Source organism: Nycticebus coucang, chromosome 18 (genome assembly GCF_027406575.1).
Source record: "Nycticebus coucang isolate mNycCou1 chromosome 18, mNycCou1.pri, whole genome shotgun sequence".
NCBI lineage: Eukaryota > Metazoa > Chordata > Mammalia > Primates > Lorisidae > Nycticebus > Nycticebus coucang.
In genome coordinates, this window is record NC_069797.1 from 73,588,956 (window position 1) to 73,609,567 (window position 20,612).

Sequence of the window (20,612 nt, forward strand, 5' to 3'; positions counted from 1 at the left end):
TGGCTCCGAAGGAGAGGGAAACAGAGCCTATAGAGAAAGGCACAGAATTCAGGTAATATATCCTTAAACTTAGAGACTCTAGGTTTCGGGTCACAGATCTTCAAGTTCTTAAAGGTAATTGTAATATTAAATATTAATATTAAGGGCGGCGCCTGTGGCTCAAGGAGTAGGGCGCCGGTCCCATATGCCAGAGGTGGCGGGTTCAAACCCAGCCCTGGCCAAAAACCAAAAAAAAAAAAAAAAAAAAAAAAATTAATATTAAAATTGATATTCATTCATCCAAAGAATGCCCATGGAAGTTATCAATGGACCGGCCTGTTCTAGGCGCTGAGAAGCCAGCTGTGAAAAAGACAAAATCGTTGCTTTCAGGATATCCAGAAAGAGAGACGACAACAGATAAACAATAAACTAATTTCAGGTAGTGAAACGTAAACTGAAGGCCTTGGGAGTGGAAGGAAGGAGGACGACGGGGTGGTTCCCGCAACTTCCAGACTAGGGCACCAGAAAGGCCCCCTTAGGCTCCGCCTCCAATTTTGCATACGCCTCCTAATTGGCCAGCGGCGAACGGCCCAACCCTGCGGAGCTCTGGAAGCAGCAGGCGGGCCTCGCCAAGATGCAGTGGCGGCTCCCGGTGTCGCCGGTTGGGCCAGGGGCAGCGCGAGCTGGAGCAGGGCAGGAGGCGCCCGCCGCTGTACCCGCGCTCTGCTAGCACCCTAGACCTGCCTACGGGCCCAGGCCCTTCCAGCCGCTGTCCGCGCCACCTTCCCCGCCCCTCCACCCTTTGTGCGGCCGCCGCTCGCTCGGCGCCCGGGTCTCCGCCGGTCCCAAGCCGGGCCATACCTCGGGGGCGCTCCAGGCCCCGCGTGGGCGCCAGCAGGCGGCCGATGGCGAAGGGTCGCAGCGCGAGCGGAGGCGCTGCAGCCAGAGTTCGCGACACGAGAGGCCCGGCCCGCCTCCGCCGCATTGTCCCGGGCCCTGCGCCCCAGCCCTGAGTCTCACCGCAACACCCGCCCGCCGGCCCCTGGGCCATGCGGAGAGCCGCGGGGATGGAGGACTTCTCCGCAGAAGAAGAGGAGCCCTGGTACGACCAGCAGGACCTGGAGCAAGGTGAGCGCCAGGATGACCAGAGTAGGAAAGCGGGGTGCGCCCCGCCACCCCTGTCCGCTACTCCATTGTTGGGCGGTATCACCCCAGGGAGGGCTGGGCTGGACCGGGCGCGCCCGACTCTGAGTGATGCGTTTGGAGAACTGGGATGTGAAGAGAGGGGGCGCTGCTCGGGAAGCCGCGGCCCGGACCGGCCGAGACCTGCAAAAGTCGGGGTCGGGGTCGGGGGTACTTCCTATTCCCCCAGGCGACGGGCATTCGTCATCCAGCTCACCCATCCCATCATGGAATTGCCCCTGGTATTGTTAGGGACCTGAGTACTGGCAGGGAGTTTTGGAGGCCGGGAGATGGCCCGCTGGATGTTTTGTTGCAAGGGGGTTGGTGGTGGTGGTGGTGGTGGTGGGTATGTCAAGGGAAGTTATCATCCCAAATGCAGCAGAACTCGTCCCCTCCTCCCCTCCGGGATTTCTGAGCTCTAAGATTCCCAGAAAGTTTCCCCAACTTGCTTTCTACCCAGGAAGGAGTGGTTCAGGGACCCTGCCAGTTAAGAAGGGTAAGGCTGAGTCTCCAACCTGCCTTCAGGAGGGGGAAGTCCTGGCTCTTCCCTTCCCGGGCTCCTTCCCTAATGGCTCATGGTTTGAAGGGCCTCAGGTCTGGGGATTCTGGGCAGTGTGCCATGTTCCAGCCGGAGTAAAGAGAAAACCACCTCTGCCACCCCTACCACATCTGATGGCAGAAAGGGCGACTGGAAGGGGGTTAGCTGGTGATGAGGTGGCCAAAGTGACATCACTAGGAGTAAGAGGTGGGGCTATTGGGACAGGAAGAAGGAGGAGGCCTGTGGGAGTGGAGTCAAATCCACCCTCTCCTCCCACAAGATGCCTCAGTCAGAGCTGCAGGCCGTGAGGAACCATACCCAGGGATAAGTGACCTTCCCAAAGTCACCAGCAAGCTGGGAGGGTATGGACACAAGTCTGGTACAATTGTGCCATCTCACCCTGCTCTGGTGTGCTCAGGCTCTGGTCTCCATCCACTCTGCCCCAGAGGAGTGTTTTTGCCACTGTGAGAGGACCAGTCTCCCCCAATCCTGCAGCCTTTGTTTCCAGCCCTGACCCACTTCCCTATTCAGCCAAGATTCACTGGCAGATGAGGCTCTGCCCTTGTGCTCAGCAACTGTGGGTTAATCAGAGCCTCTGGGGGACTAGTGTGGGACTGGCAGTGCTGGGCTAGACCTTGCCATGGCCCATGCCCTGGACTCTAGCCTCAACTTCCCAGCCTCCCTGACTGCAGATGCAGTGACTGTGACAATCCCCTCCTCCATACTGGCCATTCCCCAAAAAACTTTTCCACAAATACCTATCAGATGCCACTTAAGTGCCAGACACCACCCTGGGAGCTGGTCATAGCTAAAGCCCTGGCTCTTAGATATACCCTGGTATGGGAAGGAGGTGAGCTTGTAACTAAATGTAGGAGGTACAGCATTATAGGCATAGGAAGCAGTGGGGAGGACTTCCTGGAGGAGGCAGGCTTAGAAAGAAAGACTGGAAGCTGAGCTCTTGGGAAGATGCCTGTCAGGAAGGCAGATACTAATATTGTTATTGTCTCATTTAATTCCTGCACCCCTAATAAAAGCTTTGACCCTGTACCTGGCCCAGATGTGCGAGGAAGGAGCCAGGGAGTAGAGGTGGGAGATGTGTGGCTTCTCAAGAGGGAGAGGTATCTGAGATCCCAGCTGAGCCAGACAGCCATGCTCTGGGGCTGAGGGAAGGGCCCTGCAGGCCCCTACTTGTCTGGCCCTGCTGATGGGTAGCAGTTGGCCTAACCCAGCAGCCCCAGAGGTGGCCAGAGCCCAGGAATGGGGAGGAAAACCAGAAATGAGACAGTTTCAGAGGAAACTGGAGCTTTCTGCCAAAAAACAGATGTCTACTTACCATGGGCCAGTTCTGTGCTGAGCCTGTGGACATAGCTTCTACCCTTAAGGGACGGTACATTACATCAGAGGAAAACAGAAATGAGATGAAACTGACAGTTGCATCAGAGTGTGAGGGGTTCTGCAGCTCCCCACTCAGTGACGGTGAGAGCAGAGACTCAGGTTTATGCCAAGACCCCTTTGAGCTGGAGAGCAGAGAGAGGTTCCCTAAGCAGAGGAAGGGAGGAAGGAAGGCAGGAAGGCAGGCATTCCAGGGGCAGGGATGCTTGTACCAAGACATAGAACAACTGGAGAAGACTGGAAAGTAGGTGGGAGGAGGAGTCCCAGGCACAGTTTCAGAGGCACCCACCATGCGCCCACCTCCCACTCTCCCTCTGGGGGCTGGGCATGGTGACCTGATGGTGGGATGGAACTCAGGCCAAAGTCTAGCCACGTTGGGGGTCAAGTGGCTGTTGCATCCCCTTTCCCTATATCCAAACCCCAAATTCTCATCTGTCCCACTGCTGCCTAGCTGCCTGGGTGGTCCAGGAAGAGGTTTTCTCTGGTAGCCATCTGGTCTCCCCTCCATGTCTGTTTCCTCCTGTCTCAAGGGTCCTGATTTCACTTTCCAGGAGTTTGGCCATACAGATCCTGTTTGACTTTGCTGCTGCTCTGTCCCAGTGGAGGGGGCCAGCTGGGACATGTGAGGTCCTAGATTTTCATTGTGTTCTCTCTGCCCACTGCCACAAGCACCTGTAAAAATAGAAAAAGCTATTAATTATTAAACACTGACACTCTCTCTCTGCCCACTTCCCTCCCCCACCTTGGACAGGAGCAAGGCCTTGTGGGTCCCTCTTTCCAGGCTTAGCGATGGCTGCTGAGTCACAGATTTGAGTTGTGGGACTCTCCGTTCTTGCCCTGCCTAGCCTGACCTTGTGTCCTCAGCCTCAGGAGAGCTCTGCTATGGCAGGGGTAGGGAGTTCCTTCCTTCCTCCCTCCTAATCACCCCAAAGGTGCCTGACCTTCATTCTACACAGCTAGAGTTCTTGACAGTTGTATCCTAGAATCTGGGGGTGAGGGGGCAGCCCTGCTAGGTGGTAACTCACCCCTTTACCTTGTCTTCTCTTCCCTATATGGATTCCATTTCCCACCTCTTTGCTCTGTCGTAGCCCAGCCAGTGAGGGGCCGTGAGATTTTGAGGTTTCTTTTCAAAGATATCCCATCAGCTCCTGAGTCATCCCTTCTCAGACTTCCGGGGCTCTGCTTCATATAAAACCTCTAACGCCCCCAAAAGGAGACCCCAGAGAACCCCATTGCCAACCTAGACTCCATACCTTCCCTGGCCCTATGCAGTGTGGTCATTAATCTGGCCAGGGCAAGCCGATAGCTAGTCACTGAGCCTCTATTCCCTGGGCTTCACCAGCTCCCCGCTTCTACTCCCAGGCCTCTGTGACCAAGCCTGGAACTGGCACCTGGCACCAGCTCTCCCTCTTGGCTCTACTCGGTCCCCTGTACTGCAGCTTCTTGACTCTTCCCAAGACCCCCTCCTGGCAGCTTGGACCAGCTTAGTTTGCACTGGGCTCCAGTTTCCCTGAAACAGTCTGAGATCCTGCCACTCCACCTCCAAACAGCTTGTATTGTGTTTTCCCTTTCTCCCCATCCCTGAATCACTAGGACGCCCAGGTCACATTCTCTGCCCTTCAAGGGCAACCTTCAGTGTCCCTGGATTATAGTGGTAAATCCCGCATGGCCCACCAGGGTTAGGAGTATACACACAGCTCAGATGCTCACCTGGAAGAAGGGCAGGATGTTGTATTGCACTGGGCCTTTTCTCCCTCCACCTCTGTGGCCTTGGACTCTACTTAAGCTGCGTGAGTTCCATGCACGTGAAGATGTCCCCTGATGCCACTGCAGGGGAGGAATCTGTAGCAATGGCTTCTTCACAGATCACTAACCATTTCAGGGGAGAGGGGAAGGGTCCCTCTGTTTTTTTTCGCTCATCCTGAACTACTGGATACTGTTTGGGAATGAGCTGAATGTTTGCCATCCCACTGGAGAGACTAGAAATCTAATCACCAACTGCGGAGGTGTCTCACGGTGCTCTCCACTTTCTGCCAAGCACAGTGTAACACAGAGCTGCAGTTCAACAATATGAACACCAAAATTCACACTTTGTAGATGCCTCCAGACTTTCTCCACCTGATGGTCAATAAATTCATGCAGCAAGTGTCCTCATTCTCTTACTAGGTTTATGTTAGGTAACTAGTTTTTCTTGGCATCCTCATCAGAAGGTTAATTGCTCAAGGCTAAAGGTTCTTATCTGTGATATATAATTTAGTTTAGTTTAGTTTTTTTTTTTTTTTTTAATGGTTAAGGTAAGTGTTTGGGGAAGCTGCTTTTGTTTTTCCAGGTCAAGTTGTTGCAGCCTTGTTCTAGGATAGCAGCTTTGCACTCGTTCTCCAGATGACATTTGGGCATGAGCCCCTCCGCTGGCTGAGGCCCAGGTGTGGAGGCTCCCTTTTGGCTGTTTCAAACCTGGCCTCTGTATATGGGAGCAGTTTCAGAGCTCAGGCAGCTTGGCCTTTTGTCCAGGCCTGGTGGCTGATCAGGCCACTCTGGCTTTCATAAGGTGACTCAGTTCTGTCCCCCAGCTTGAGGGAAAGAAACCCCATGTAACTGGCCTGCAAGTCAGTCTTGTGGGAAAGGCCTGCGCCCCAGGCTTGTCCCGAAGCATAGCTAAGGGCTCAGCTGAAACAACCATATTTAGGAAGCTTACCAGGAGGGAGTATGGAGCCCATCCATCCTCTAGGGTCTCTAGAATTATCGCTGTGTCTAAAAAGGCAGAGCAGGAAAGAGCTGAATCCCTGAGCCACATCATACTGACCCCAGCAGAGCTGTCTTTATGCATCTTGATTGGGATTTGCACCATCAGCCTAGATTAAGAGCTATTTAAGAAACAGCCTCATAAAGTGAAAAAGACCAAAGCCTTCCTGGACAGTCTTTTGGCAGAATGAATCAAAAAGGCCTACTCTTTGTCCCAGAAAAATGTTCTAAGGAAACAGGCAATGTTTGCACAAAGGTTTTTATACAATGAAATTAATTACAGTTTTGTTTTAAATAGGGTAAAAATTAAAAGACATTCTAAAGGTCCAATACTAAGGACTATTTAGGGACAGCTATATAGATGCTTGTATACAATAGAATATTCTACATCCACTAAAAATGATCATATAGGTGGGCGCAGTGGCTCACATTTGTAATCCTAGTACTCTGGGAGGCTGAGATGGGAGGATCCTTTGAGCTTAGGAGTTTGAGATCAGCCTGTCCAACAGTGAGATCCTATCTCTAATAAAAAATAGAAAAATTAACCAGGCATTGTGGCCAGCAACTGGAGTCCTAGCTACTCAGAAGGCTGAGGCAAAAGGATCACTTGAGTCCAGTTGGAGGCTACTGTGAGCTAGGCTGACTCCATGGCACTCTAGCCTGGGCAACAGAATCAGAATCTGTCTCAAAACAAAACAAAACCAAAACATGGCCTGAGCCATAGTGAGACCTCATCTCTAAAAAAAAAATAGGTGGGCATTGTGGCAGGCACCTATAGTCCCAGCTACGTGGGAGGCTGAGGCAAGAGAATTGCTTAAGCCCAAGAGTTTCAGGTTGCTGTGAGCTGTGATGCCACAGCAGTCCACCAAGGATGACAAAGTGAGACTGTCTCAAAAAATGATTATATAGATTTATGTTGACACAAGAAGCTACTCATGCCGTATTGATAAATGAAAAAAGCAGGACCAGGCTCGGCACCTGTAGCTCAAGCGGCTAAGGCGCCAGCCATATACACCAGACCTGGCGGGTTTGAAACCAGCCTGGCCTGCCAAACAACAATGACAACTACAACCAAAAAAAAAAAAATAGCCAGGCATTGTGGCAGGAGCCTGTAGTCCCAGCTACTTGGAAGACTGAGGCAAGAAAATCGCTTAAGCCCAAGAGTTAGAGGTTGTGTGAGCTGTGATGCCATGGCACTCTACCCAGGGCGATAGCTTGAGGCTCTAAAAAAAAAAAATTTAAAAAAAGCAGGACCAGAAAAATAGGGTTCTGTTTACACAAAATTATATCTATAGATGTTTTAAGGACAGAGAACTGTTTGGAAGGTTAATTCCCAAAATGTTAACGAATCTTTCTCTAGGTAGTATATTTTCTTTTCTTTCTTTTTCTTTATTTTCTTCTTCTACTCTTTCTCCCTTCCTCCCATGCCACACAGAGTGTAATTTTAATTAATATTAATGATATATTTCTTTCATAACCATTTCAAGTCATGTCCATTTGTTTGTAGAATTCCAGATTATAGATCTAAGATTATATATGCTATATCTTTTCAAGTAATTTTTTTTTTTTTTTTTTTGTAGAGACAGAGTCTCACTTTATCGCCCTCAGTAGAGTGCCATGGCATCACACAGCTCACAGCAACCTCCAACTCCTGGGCTGAAGCGATTCTCTTGCCTCAGCCTCCCAAGTAGCTGGGACTACCGGCACCCGCCACAACGCCCGGCTATTTTTTGGTTGCAGTTCAGCCGGGGCCAGGTTTGAACCCGCCACCCTCGGTATGTGGGGCCGGCGCCTTACCGACTGAGCCACAGGCGCCGCCCATTTTCAAGTAATTTTTAAATCATGATATATATATTTTGTTTGTTTGTTTGGAAACAGAGTCTTACTGTAGTGCTCAAGTTAGAATGCTGAGGCATTAGCCTAGCTCACAGCAACCTCAAACTCCTGGGTTCAAGTGATCCTCTTGCCTCAGCCTCCTGAGTAGCTGGAACTACAGGCACCCAACACAACAGTCAGCTAGTTTTTTTCTTATTTTTAGTAGAGGCAAGGTCTCACTCTTACTCAGGCTGGTCTTGAATTCCTGAGCTCAAGTGATCCTCCTGCCTTAACCTCCCAAAGTGCTAGAATTATAGATGTGAGCCATCTCACCTCGCCTTTTTTGGTAGTTTTTAACCTTTATGTACTTTTTTTTACATTGGGAATACCTTAAGAAAAACATTAAAGTCATTTAGGCCTACGCACTGTAGTACATGCCTGTAGTCTCAGCTACTTGGAGGGCTGAGTCAGGAGGATTGCATGAGCCTAGGAGTTCGAGGCTGCAATGAGCTATGATTGTGCCATTGCACTCCAGCCTGGGTGGCAGAGTGAGTGAGACCCTGTCTCAATTGATCAATCAGAGCACAGCCTTGTGAAACTTAGCCCGAGTTTGCTTGAAGGATTTCTTTAAGGACTTGCTCTCTACCAGTCTCAGTCTCTGATTCAGCCGCCTGAATCTTTTTTTTTTTTTTTTTTTGAGACAGAGTCTCACTATGTCGCCCTTGGTAGAATGCTGTGGCATCACAGCTCACAGCAACCTCAAACTCTTGGGCTTAAGCAATTCTTTTGCCTCTGCTTTCCTAGTAGCTGGGACTATAGGCACCCACAACAATGCCCAGAGATTTTTTGTTGCAGTTGCCATTGTTGTCTACCTGGCCTGGGCGAGGTCTGAACCTGTCACTCTGGTGTACGTGGCTGGTGCCGTAACCACTGTGCTATGGTTGCTGAGCCTGAATCTTTTTTTTTTAACAGCTTCACTGAGATTTAAGTCACACACAATACAATTCACTTATTTAAAGCATACAGTTCAGTGGTTTTCCTACATTCATAGAGTTGTGTAAGCATCACCACAATGAATTTTAGAATATTTTAATCACCCTGCCTCTTTTTAGAAATGAAGGGAATATGGTTGGGCACGGTGGCTCATGCCTGTAATCCTAGCACTCTTGGAGGCCAAGGCAGGTGGATTGCCTGAGCTCAGGAGTTTAAGACCAGCCTGAGCAAGAGTGAGACCCTATCTCCACTAAAAATAGAAAAACTAGCTGGGCATTGTGGTGGATGCCTATAGTCCCAGGTACTCGGGAGGCTGAGGCAAGGGGATCTCTTGAGCCCAGAAGTTTGAGGTTGTTGTGAGCTATGATGCCAAGGCACTCTATCCAGGGCAACAGAGTGAGACTCTGTCTCAAAAAATAAAAAAAAGAAAAGAAAGAAATGAAGGAAATAATAAATATATTTAATATGTATATTTGTGGAGGTATCCATTCCAAATGTCTAGGTACCATTACACAACTCACAGCCACAAAAAAGAAGTTTTAGTGATTTCAGTTCCTGCCACTTCCTTCTAACCCCTTACCCTGCCACCTCTAAGGTCCCCTAAAACCAGGTCAGATTCCTTCCCTGCCTTTCTGATGGGTGCTCATTTACCTTTTGCTGGGGTGGGGAGGGGAGGTTCCAGACCTGCACGGTGTAAGAACTAGGCCTGTTGTAGAAGGTTGGTTTTGCTGCCCAAGAAAAGTAGAAGGTTTGGGAGAGGAGTAATGTTACTAGGATCAAATAGTACCAAATTGGGCTAAGGATACCCAAATTCTACCCTTGGCATGGCCATCAACCAGTGGGTAGGCTTGGGCTAGTCATTTTTTTTTTTGAGACAGAGTCTCACTCTGTCACCCTCACTCACAGCAACCTCAAACTCTTAGGCTTAAGTGATTCTCTTGCCTCAGCCTCCCAAGTAGCTGGGACTATAGGTGCCCACCACAACACCCGGCTGTTTTTTTGTTGCAGTTGTCATTGTTGTTTAGCAGGCCCTGGCTGGGTTCAAACCCATCAGCCTCCGTGTATGTGGCCGGCGCCGTAACCCCTGTGCCATGGCTAGTCATTTTTCACTCTACCTGTCATCCATAAAATGAAGACGTTGGGGCTCATTGCACAGTGGAACAGTGGTTATGGTGCCAGCCACATGCACTGAGGTTGGCGGGTTCAAACCCAGCCTGGGCCAACTAAACAACAGTGACAACTGCAACAAAAAAATAGCTGGGCATTGTCATGGGCGCCTGTAGTCCAGCTACTTGGGAGGCTGAGGTAAGAGAATAGCTTAAGCCCAAGAGTTTGAGGTTGCTGTGAGCTGTGATGCCATGGCACTCTACCGAGGGTGACTGTCTAAAAAAAAAATCCATGCCCCAGCCAGACATCATGGCTCATGCCTGTAGTCCCAGCTACTCAGGAGGCTAGAGCTGGAGGATCACTTGAACCCAGGAGTTCACAGCTGTGATTAGCCACTATAATCCAGCCTGGGCAACACAGTGAGACCCTAGCTCTTAAAAAAAAAAAAAAGGAGAAGAAATCCCTGTGCCATGAGCTCAAAGTTGGGGAGATGAACAAGCTAAATGAGCAACTTGTTTGGTAAGTTAGATGGTGCTAAGTGCTAAGAAGAAAAATTACTCCAGGGAAAGAGTACAGGACAGTGAAAGATGCAACTTTGAATCAAGTGGTTAGAGAAAGATCCCTGGAGGGGGGGGGTGATATTTAGCACAAACTTGAAGGAGGATGGGGAAAAGCCCCAGGAGTGTCAGGAAAGGACCAGAAGAGACAGTGCAAAGGCTCAACTCCTGCCTTAAACATCTCCTCCCAGGCCTGGAGGTTCCTGTGTCTTGGTCACCTGGGGGTCCCCAGGGCCCGGCCCAGAGTGGATGTTCGGCCGGGGGTCCTCTGTCATTGTTCTCAAAAAATAATGGGGGTCCTCTGTCATTGTTCTCATGCTGCTCATGTTTCTCCCACCCTCTGTCCCCTCCCCCCAGACTTGCATCTGGCTGCAGAGCTGGGGAAGACTCTGCTAGAGAGGAACAAGGAGCTGGAGGAGTCCCTGCAGCAGATGTACTCCACCAACGAGGAACAAGTGCAGGAGATCGAGGTGAGGGGCCACCCAGGCCCTGCACATACTTGCCCCACCCAGCAAGGGCCCTTGGCCCATGTAGGCCTTTGTGCAACTTAGAAAAAGGCACCTGCTTAGCAAACACAACCTTGGCGCAACAGCTTTGTGCAGTTCACAACCTGCACAACTATCCCAGGCAGCCCTGTGGCGCTATCTTTAGCCCTCAATCAGCTGAAGACAAATACTTCAAAGCAAACCTGTCCTTAGAAGTGGGAGGAGGGCCCAAGCAGAGATATTTGCCCCTGCCCCATTCTAAAAGGTTACTCAATCCCCCATGGCCCCCAGTACCTGACCAAGCAGCTGGATACTTTGCGGCATGTGAATGAGCAGCACGCCAAAGTGTACGAGCAGTTGGACCTGACGGCCCGAGACCTGGAGCTGAGCAATCAGAGGCTGGTGCTGGAGAGTAAGACTGCCCAACAGAAGATCCATGGGTGAGGGCCTGGCTGAGAGCTGGGGAGCGGATGAGGGAGAGGCCCAGGGCTGGGTGTGCACATGGGTCTATCAACTGGCAGGTATGACTCATGCACTTTTCCCCACAAACCTAGGATAGTAGTGAACTTCCCCTTGTCTATTTTTTATGGATTAAGATTTAGGCCACAACCTTTCTTTAAATACCAACTACATACCAGGGTCTGTTTTATTTTATTTTGTTTATTTTTTTAGAGACAGAGTCTCACTGATACCCCAGCTGGAGTGCAGTGGCATGATCATAGCTTACTGTGGCCTCAAATTCCTAGACCCAATCCATCCTCCTGTTTACCAGGTAGCTATGAAACAGGTGCGTGCTATCACGCCTGGCTGATTTTTAATTTTTTTGTAGAGATAGGGTCTTGTTGTGTTGCCCAGGCTGGTCCCGAACTCCTGCAGGCTATGTTTTAGACCCCAAGGATATAATGGTGGAGATACAAAGATGCTCACCCACCCTCTGGGTGCTCACAGCCTGGGAGAGAAGTGCAGGATGATGAGTGATAGAGGACTGTACCAGAAACTGAGGTGGCAAAGAAAAGTGATCAGCTCAGTCAGGAGGTGTGGAAGAAGAGTGGGTCTTTGGGCATGCAGAGAGTTCTCTTCTGACCCCAGGACCAGGCAGCTCAAGGGTACCTGCCATCCCGTACCCCACATCCCTCCATCTGCAGAGAGCCAGGGCTGCAGTGAGGGAGGCTGGCTTGCTCCCTTTAAAACCTCTCCTTTGTGTATACCCTGCACCTCCCACCCCCAGGCTGACAGAGACCATTGAGCGCCTGCAGGCCCAGGTGGAGGAGCTGCAGGCCCAGGTGGAGCAGCTGAGGGGCCTGGAGCAGCTGCGAGTGCTCCGGGAGAAGCGGGAACGCAGGCGCACCATCCACACCTTCCCCTGCCTCAAGGAGCTGTGCACCAGCCCCCGGTAGGTGACAGTGGTACTTGGTGTCTCTGAGTCCCCAGGGCTGCCCCTTAGGGCAGGGGAGAGAGGCAGCAGGTGGGAACAAGAGTTGATGGATGGTCCAGGCCATGGGAGAAACTGGTACTGTTAGGCTGCCATGATCATCACCAAGTGCTGATTTAATTCTCATAACAACACCTTGAGGGGTATTTTATTATGCCCACTAGACACAGATAAGAAAATTGAAGCTCAGAGGCCAGGCAAGGTGGCTCACACCTGTAATCCTAGCACTATGGGAGGCTGTGGTGAGTGTATCACCTGAGCTCAGGAGTTCGAGACCAGCCTGAGCAAGAGCAAGATTCCCATCTCTACTAAAAATAGAAAAAATAGCCAGACATGGTGGCGGGCACCTGTAGTCCTACCTCCTGGGAAGGCTGAGACAAGAGGATTGTTCAAGCTCAAGAGTTTCAGGTTGCTGTGAATTATGATGCCATGGCATTCTACCCAGGGTAACAGAGTGAGGCTCTGTCTCAAAAACAACAATAAAAAACAAACCTGAAGCTCAGAGGTTTTATGTTTTATCCAAGGTCACTTGTTTAGTAAGAGGTACAGCCAGAGTTCTAACCCAGGAGGGGTTAACCAGTGTGCTTTTCATTTCCCATTAAATCTAAGACTAGACAACTACTTAATAATGTAAGAATACATATCACATTATTTAGTGGGTGTTTCAATGAGCGTCCTGGCAGGAAACAGTGCCTCACACAGAATAACAGGGGCGAAGTTAATAAAGAGGTGCTGGCAAAGTGTAGGGAAACCACAGGGACACTACAGTGCCCCAGGGCTGCTCTCAGCCCTAGACAAGGGGCAAGGGGAAGGGTGGTTGGGAGAAGGCTGCCTGCCACACTAGCACTAACCGTGGAAAAAACTCAAAAAACCCCCGCAGCGTCCCTCTGCCCCTCCCTGCACCGCCCCCCCCCCCCCCCCTTTCACCTCTCACTGGCTGAGCTCAGGAGAGAGCAGGGAGACCTGGCTGAGGCCATCTGTTGTGGTCAGCCTCCAGGGAGAAGGGTGAGGTGTAAAGAGTGAATGAAAAGGGTCAAACAATTCCGACCCAGGGGCCAAGAGAGATGTAAGCGCCAAGGCTGGACTGTGGGGCCTTGGCCCTGACCTCTGCCCTCTGCCCCCTACCCCACTGCCTGCCAGGTGCAAGGATACCTTTCGTCTACACAGTTCCTCCCTGGAGCTGGGCCCGCGGCCGCTGGAGCAGGAGAACGAGCGGCTGCAGACCCTGGTGGCGGCGCTGCGCTCCCAGGTGAGCCAGGAGCGGCAGCGCAAGGAGCGCGCAGAGCGCGAGTACACGGCGGTGCTGCAGGAGTACGCGGAGCTGGAGCGGCAGCTGTGCGACATGGAGGCCTGCCGCCTGCGCGTGCAGGAGCTGGAGGCCGAACTGCTGGAGCTGCAGCAGATGAAGCAGGCCAAGACCTACCTGCTGGGCCGGGAGGACCAGCTGGCCGAGGCTCTGCTGGCGCCCCTCACCCAGGCCCCTGAGGCCGATGACCCCCAGCCGGGCCGCGGGGAGGACTTGGGTGCCCAGGACAGTGTCCCCTCGCCGGCCGCCTCCCCGGGCCACGCGGTGCGCAAGAGCTGCAGCGACACAGCGCTCAACGCCATCGTGGCCAAAGACCCGGCCAGCCGGCACGCGGGCAACCTCACGCTGCACGCCAACAGCGTGCGCCGGCGCGGCATGTCCATCCTGCGGGAAGTGGATGAGCAGTACCACGCGCTGCTCGAGAAGTACGAGGAGCTGCTGAGCAGGTGCCGGCAGCACGGCGCTGGCGTGCGGCATGCCGGTGTGCAGACCTCCCGGCCCATCTCCCGAGATAGCTCCTGGAGGGACCTGCGCGGGGGCGAGGAGGGCCAAGGAGAGGCCAAGGCTGGGGAGAAGAGCCTGAGCCAGCACGTGGAGGCCGTGGACAAGCGGCTGGAGCAGAGCCAACCCGAGTACAAGGCGCTCTTCAAGGAGATCTTCTCCAGGATCCAGAAGACCAAGGCTGACATCAACGCCACCAAAGTCAAGACGCACAGCAGCAAGTGACCCTTTTCCGGCTATGCAGCCTCCCCCAGGCTGCAGGTCGTGGAGTCCCGCATGCCCAAGTGTGCAGCCTCTGGTGAGTGAGCGCCCCTTAGCAGCAATACACAGCATCTGGCTGCCCCAGAGGTTCATGAGGAATGGGCCCTTCTGATCAGGGAACACAGCATGTTCCCTGATGATGTGAGAGGCAACCTGTCCTGCCTCCCAGGAGACCCCGGCCACCTGCATCAACCCAAAGGCGCAGCTCAGTTTCAAAGCCAAACGTCCGCACTCCCCCAGGAATCTCCAAACTCTCCCAGCCTGCAGCTTCCTGACCCTGGGCCTCATCCTCAGATTGGTGGCCAGGCTTCTGAAAGCCTTTTTGGATTATTTGGCTTTTTAATTTTTTCCCAAAGTTTGGTTTTTCTGAGAGATTTGCAATGGAACTCTCCTTGACTCCTTGCCACAACTGGAAACACTTGAAGGGGCCCCTGGAGCCACCTGTTTTGGGTGTGAGGGGTCTCCTGGACCACCCACTGCTTCTCCCCAGCTGTGATGCTCCTGCATTCCCTTAGCACCAGCTGCCCCACCCCCAGGGTCCTGACCAGGTCAGAGACAGCCCCTGCCATGCAGAGCAGGAGGCTCCAGTCAGGCACCTAGTGCCCCATGATCCAGCCCTGCCAAGACCTGGCTTCTCCTCAGCCCACAGCAGATCTGTAGCCAGAGTGAGGAAAGAGGGAGCCCTTCAGCACAGCACCCTGTTTCCCTCAGAGCCAGCCTCCTTTGGTCCAGCCCTGGACATGCCTTCTGGGGCCATTAAGCCTTCCAGGGACTGGGATGGTGGGAGTCCCCATCTGCACACCGCCTCTGACTCACCAAGCTTGGCCTCTGCCTCCCCTCTCTTTACCTGCCCCCATCTCAGGGACCATGATGTCTCATTTATTCCATGCTCCCCACAGGCCAACTGTGGCGCAGGTAACATCTGCAGCCCCCAGAATGTCCTGGGCATATTCCACCAGCCAGTGGTTTCAGTGTCCACCCCTATCCGCCCTTCACTGGGGAATGTCTGAAATCCTCACCCTACACCAAGTAGTATTGAACTGGGACATGTTCCCTCTCTCCCATTAAATGCCTGCTCTTAACCTCCCACCTTTGTGGGGGGCTTTTGAGGACCCAGCTGGTCTAGGGATGTAATATTTTGGTAAGACTTCAGAAAGTCAGCCTTCAGCTAAGAGATGCCCAGGTCTCCAGCTTGCCCTGGGCAGTCCTTCAGGGCTTCCGGTCCCTTCTGATGCCCTTCCTGAAACCCTAGAAATCGGAGGAACCATATAGTCCAGTGGGAGGCCGTGGTCCTGGCCTCTGTGCTAGGAACCCACGGGGAACCTTCAAGCCTTATTTATTTCTAATGGGTAAAGGGGTTTTCTTAACATGCGCTTGCCCAACCTCCCTGGGGACACCATCCTTCCCTCCGGACAGCACTGTGATGCAAGCTGGTGGCAGGGTCCTTCCATTCATGAAACTTGGAACCTTTTGTCCTTTGTGCTGGGCAGCTCCCAGCCCTCCATGTGTCTCTGTTATCTGGGGAGATGGGTAGAAGAGGAGCAGGGAGGGCTCTGGCCTGTTTTCTCCCCAGCTCTGTAGTGGCTGAGCAGTGTCACCTTTGAAGTATACATGAGAGAAATATATTTACAAATGCTTTATTCTCTTCTTTAATAAAAAATGCATCAGTATTCTAAAAGCAGAGATGGCCTCATTCCCTTCTGTGTGTGTCTCATGCACCTGCCTCCCATGATGCACAGCTCCAGGGAGAGGATGGCCCTGGGGGATCCTCTATGTCTACTTGAGCAAGGCCTGAGTTTTCAGCCTTTCCCTTCTTACTTTCCCATGACTGATGGCTGAGTGGCTCTAAATAATAGGCTCTCTGCAGAAGTTTCTATATTTACTGAGTGCCAGCTCTGCAGTCTTGCCGGGAACACAGGGCGAACAAAACTGCCAGGTCCTTCTTACCAAAAACAAAGATAGTGAAATGGAAAAAGTGGGGCAGGAGGGTGGTGCTAGCTCAGGTGGAGCACGCTCAGTGGGGCAAGCCACTTTTTTTCAAATGATATGTAATCTTTTTTTTTTTTTTTTTAGAGACAGAGTCTCACTTTATGGCCCTGGGTAGAGTGCCGTGGCCTCACACAGCTCACAGCAACCTTCAGCTCCTGGGCTTAAGCGATTCTCTTGCCTCAGCCTCCCGAGTAGCTGGGACTACAGGCGCCCACCACAACGCCCGGCTATTTTTTGGTTGCAGTTTGGCCGGGGCCGGGTTTGAACCCGCCACCCTCGGTATATGGGGCCGGTGCCTTACCGACTGAGCCATAGGCGCCGCCCTAAATGATATGTAATCTTATATCTAAGTATATACATACAGCACGTGGAGGGAGAGCCAGTATATCTGTGGTATTCAAATTTCCTGGGGAAGGAATTCAGGGAAATTGTCTAAATAATGGGAAAGGGTAGCCATAATGGGAAGAAAAGGCTAAAGACACTAAGTCAGGGTGCTCAGGGTGCCCTGGGAGAAGGATGGCAATTTAGCTGAGACCTGAAGGCTAGGGAGAGAACAGCTTGCTAAGTGGTGGCAGGGCTGTAAGCACTGGCCAGTGTTTCAAAAGGTTTCCTGGGCTGCTAGCAGAGGCTGTATCCTAGAGGGGCAGTGAAAGAGCCCAGGGTGGGGCCAAATGCCTTGTGGGACCCTGAAGGATTGGGAAGTCCACGAGCCCTTAGAGAGCCACCCATCAGTGACATAAGATGGTCACAAGAATAACAAGAGGGCTGTTTCCTCCTGTTTTCTGATCTTATAAATCCCACACCTCTCTTCCATATGATATGTTTAAAAACCCTCACCACTCCCATTCTTCCCCCAGATCTGTTTCATCCCCACATTATGGTGAAGACAGTACACAGAAGGGGTGGTCTTCTGGAAGGGTCCACCATTCCCAGGATTTCACCCCTCCCTTCCAGTTTGTACTCTAGGCACAATCAGCTGAGTTTTCTGAAAGGTTGCCTTTTCCAAACTTCCATGCTTCACCCAGCCCTTTCCAAATCTGTCAGTGTCCACCAAACTGAGCGTTGCTGTGCAAGCTCACCTATCAGTGGCCTGGAGACACCTGCAGGTTTGGGTCAGAGGGCACCTCCCCAGGATCTGCCTTTACCTCACATGCCAACCCCACCCAACCCTCCTTTCATGGGCAGCCCTGTGCTAGCGGACAGCTCCAATGGTGCGGGTGACCCAGGAAGTCAGAGAAGAAAATGCGCCTGAATCTCTGGGGGAAGGCAGTGTTTCAGTTTCTTGCTGCCCTCTTCTCTTCCATGTTTTTAGACAGAAAATGCAGCTATGGCTCGGCGCCTGTAGTTCAAGCAGCTAAGGAGCCAGCCACATACACCAGAGCTATTCGAATCCAGCCCAGGCCTGCCAAACAACAATGACAACTACAACCAAAAAATAGCCGGGCATGTGGCAGGCACCTGTAGTCCCAGCTACTTGAGAGGCTGAGGCAAAAGAATCGCTTAAGCCAAGGAGTTGGAGGTTGCTGTGAGCTGTGATGCTACCGCACTCTACCCAGGCAACAGCTTGAGGCTCTGTCTCAAAAAAAAAAAAAAGAAAGAAAGAAAGGAAGGAAGGAAGGAAGAAGGGAAGGAAAGAAAATGCAGCTATGTGGATCCCACTCCCACCAGCCCACACAGCCTGCATCTGTGGAAAACCTTCCAAAGTGTTCCTTGCAAGGTAGACTCAAGGGCCAACTGCATTGTAAGGAAAAAGCACCACCATGGCTTCCTTGTGGCTTCTCTCTGAGGGAGGTGGGACCATTTCCCTCAGACTCAGGAGGGAAGGAAGGTGTGACATGGGGAGTCAACTTCTATGCTTATTACATCAACTAAATAGAGTGGTGGTGAGGGGGTTATCAGTACAGCATGCAAGTGGCTGTCAGGTTTTCCTGTCCTATTGTCACCTATCTTCAACTGGATGGACAGCTATGTGGTTAACACATGGAGCAGTCATAGCTGAGAAGTAAAGGAAATGTTCTGTGGCCTGAATCCAGCCGCCCTACTCTCCCTCAGCTACTAAAGTCCCCTCTGGGCACATTTTTCTGCCCCTTCTTCCTTCCTGATCACCACTTTATATATGGTAGATACTTCTTTCTGCCTCCCTGAGGGGCTACTGCCCAGCTCTGTCCTGCTCTGAACTGGCTCCCTTCCCCACTCCCAAGGCCAAACTCCAGCCCCTGCAGTGAGAGGAATCAGCAGGACAGACCTGCTTCCACCCTCCCTGCAAACCTTGAGCTGAAAGCTGGGCTGTGGCCCAGTTTTTAGGGGCCAGGCAGGTAAAAAATAGGAAAAGAAGTACTTTCTGGGAAGAAGGGACAGCTTGGCCCACTCATACTGAGAAGCATCTTCTGTGCTGCTCATCCCCATAGGGAAGGCAAGAAGGTCTGGAACAGAGCTAGTCAGACTGGATTTCCTACCCTAGTGCTGCAGAGGAGAAAAATAAGTCATCAGGTCTCAGAAAGAAAAAGAAAGTGCCCTCAAGAAACTTGCATGCACTTAGTCCCCTAGAAGCAGCTAGTTTTTGTGTGTGCTGTGTTTGTGTTAGGTGTTTTGCATTTATTTAATATCCTCAGGAACTCAGCCCTGTGACTGTGACTCAAGCAGCTAAGGTGCCAGCCACATACACCTGAGCTGGCGGGTTCGAATCCAGCCCAGCCCACCAAACAATAATGACTGGAGGGCCCCTGTAGTCCCAGCTACTTGGGAGGAGGAGGCGGAAGAATCGCTTGAGCCCAGGAGTTGGAGGTTGTTGTGAGCTGTGATGCCATGGCACTCTACCTAAGGTAACAGCTTGAGGCTCTGTCTCAAAAAAAAAAAAAAAAAAAAATATATATATATATATATATATCCTCAGGAACTCTATGAGACAGCTATAAAATCTCTATTTTACCGAGGATATTCAAACGCAGGCCTGACCAATTCCACCATGCCTCACTGTGTGTTCCCTATTTTCACATAATGATGTGAGTTAATGAGTTTAGGAGATGGTCTAACCCAGGACACTCCAGATGAGAAAAGGAAATTGTGTGGACCCCCTACATGGGAGTGGTACCCCAACTCATGGACTACAGAGGACTGGGATGTACAAACTCATCAGCTGAAGAAATGCAGAAATGGCTTGGTGATTCTTTATCCTTTTTTTCCTTCTCTCTTCTCTCCCCCATGAATGTCCCCTTCTCCTGAAGCACAATCTCAGGCTATGGAGGGCCCAGGAGGGTAAGGCAAGTACCCTCCTTTTGGGGGGAGCAGGTGGCCCCTCTCGGGCCTGTTTCTCCCAGAAGGGCCCCCATTCGGGATGGTTCATGACAGCAGCAGGTGAGAGGAGCTTGCCAGCTGCTCTTTTCCCCACCCCAGGGCAGCAGCTTGTCTCATTCTATCCTATGCCACCTCCTCTCCCAGAATCCAGGCCACCAGATGGCCTGAGCAGGCTGTGTTTATTTGGGGCCATGGAAACCTGCAGCTTTCTTTTCCTATTTCCCTGGGTCAGACACAGGACTGGAGCCCAGCCTCAGAAGAATGATGCCATGCAATAGTTCTGACTTTATTCATCATAATCCTTAGCCCTCAACCTGAGTACCAGCTTTGCTTCCCTGAGAAGCATATTGCAATCACCATGGAGATGCCTCTGTTCCCTCTGAGGTCTTGGGACTAAGTCAGACAGGGAGGAACACAGGAGACGTTCCTTCCAGCCTAGTGCTCAAAAGGAGTATTTATGTCATCCATGATGCTGAGATAGTAAAGCCTTGTCTTGATAACAATCTCCTGTTTCAATCAGCTGGCATCCCCAGGAGCCTATTTGTCTAAGTAATTATGCTTTTTTCTAAAAATAGAACTCTTCATTAAGAAGCAACCACCAGTATTACTAATTATTCTTAACATTTACTGAGCTCTGTTTCCATTTACCATATTGCCTCTCAACAAAATAACTAAGGTTTAGGTGTTTTCAAACACCACTTGCTCTACTTAGAACCTTTTTCAGAATTAGAACTTCTAGGCTCCAGAGTTCATGCCTGAACAGTCCTGTGAAAGGGTCTCAAGGTAGCCTGCAGTTGTCTCAATGTTCTACCTGTCTCAGCACGTTTCCCCTATCTCTTGGCTGGAAGAAATCACCATCATACTCCATAAAGCTGGTGATAGGGGGCGTGGAGATGGGAGGAGACCGCTTCACGTTCTGGAAACATTTCTTTCCGTTAGCTGCCTCCCTCTCCTGTCTGGTATTTGTCATGCGGAGCGGCGGGGTATAAACCATCACATACATGCTGGTGGAGGCGGATTTGCTTACAGTTTGCCTTGT

At 51.5% G+C, this 20,612-nt stretch overlaps 1 protein-coding gene across 1 annotated transcript; it reads left to right on the forward strand.

The window, feature by feature from the left end:
• The first annotated feature begins 588 nt into the window (after positions 1–588).
• CDR2L (cerebellar degeneration related protein 2 like) lies at positions 589–15,960 on the forward strand. Its single transcript, XM_053570957.1, has 5 exons — positions 589–1,107; positions 10,663–10,775; positions 11,082–11,230; positions 12,019–12,183; positions 13,363–15,960. Exons 1-5 carry the CDS (start codon positions 1,029–1,031, stop codon positions 14,252–14,254), a joined length of 1,398 nt encoding a protein of 465 aa, XP_053426932.1. The 5' UTR covers positions 589–1,028; the 3' UTR covers positions 14,255–15,960.
• Positions 15,961–20,612: the final 4,652 nt, after the last annotated feature.

Coding starts and splice junctions, on each gene's coding strand:
- CDR2L (XM_053570957.1), top strand. CDS start 1,029: ATGCGGAGAGCCGCGGGGATGGAGGACTTCTCCGCAGAAGAAGAGGAG. Junction 11,231..12,018: donor GCCCAACAGAAGATCCATGG/GTGAGGGCCTGG, acceptor TCCCACCCCCAG/GCTGACAGAGACCATTGAGC. Junction 12,184..13,362: donor GAGCTGTGCACCAGCCCCCG/GTAGGTGACAGT, acceptor ACTGCCTGCCAG/GTGCAAGGATACCTTTCGTC.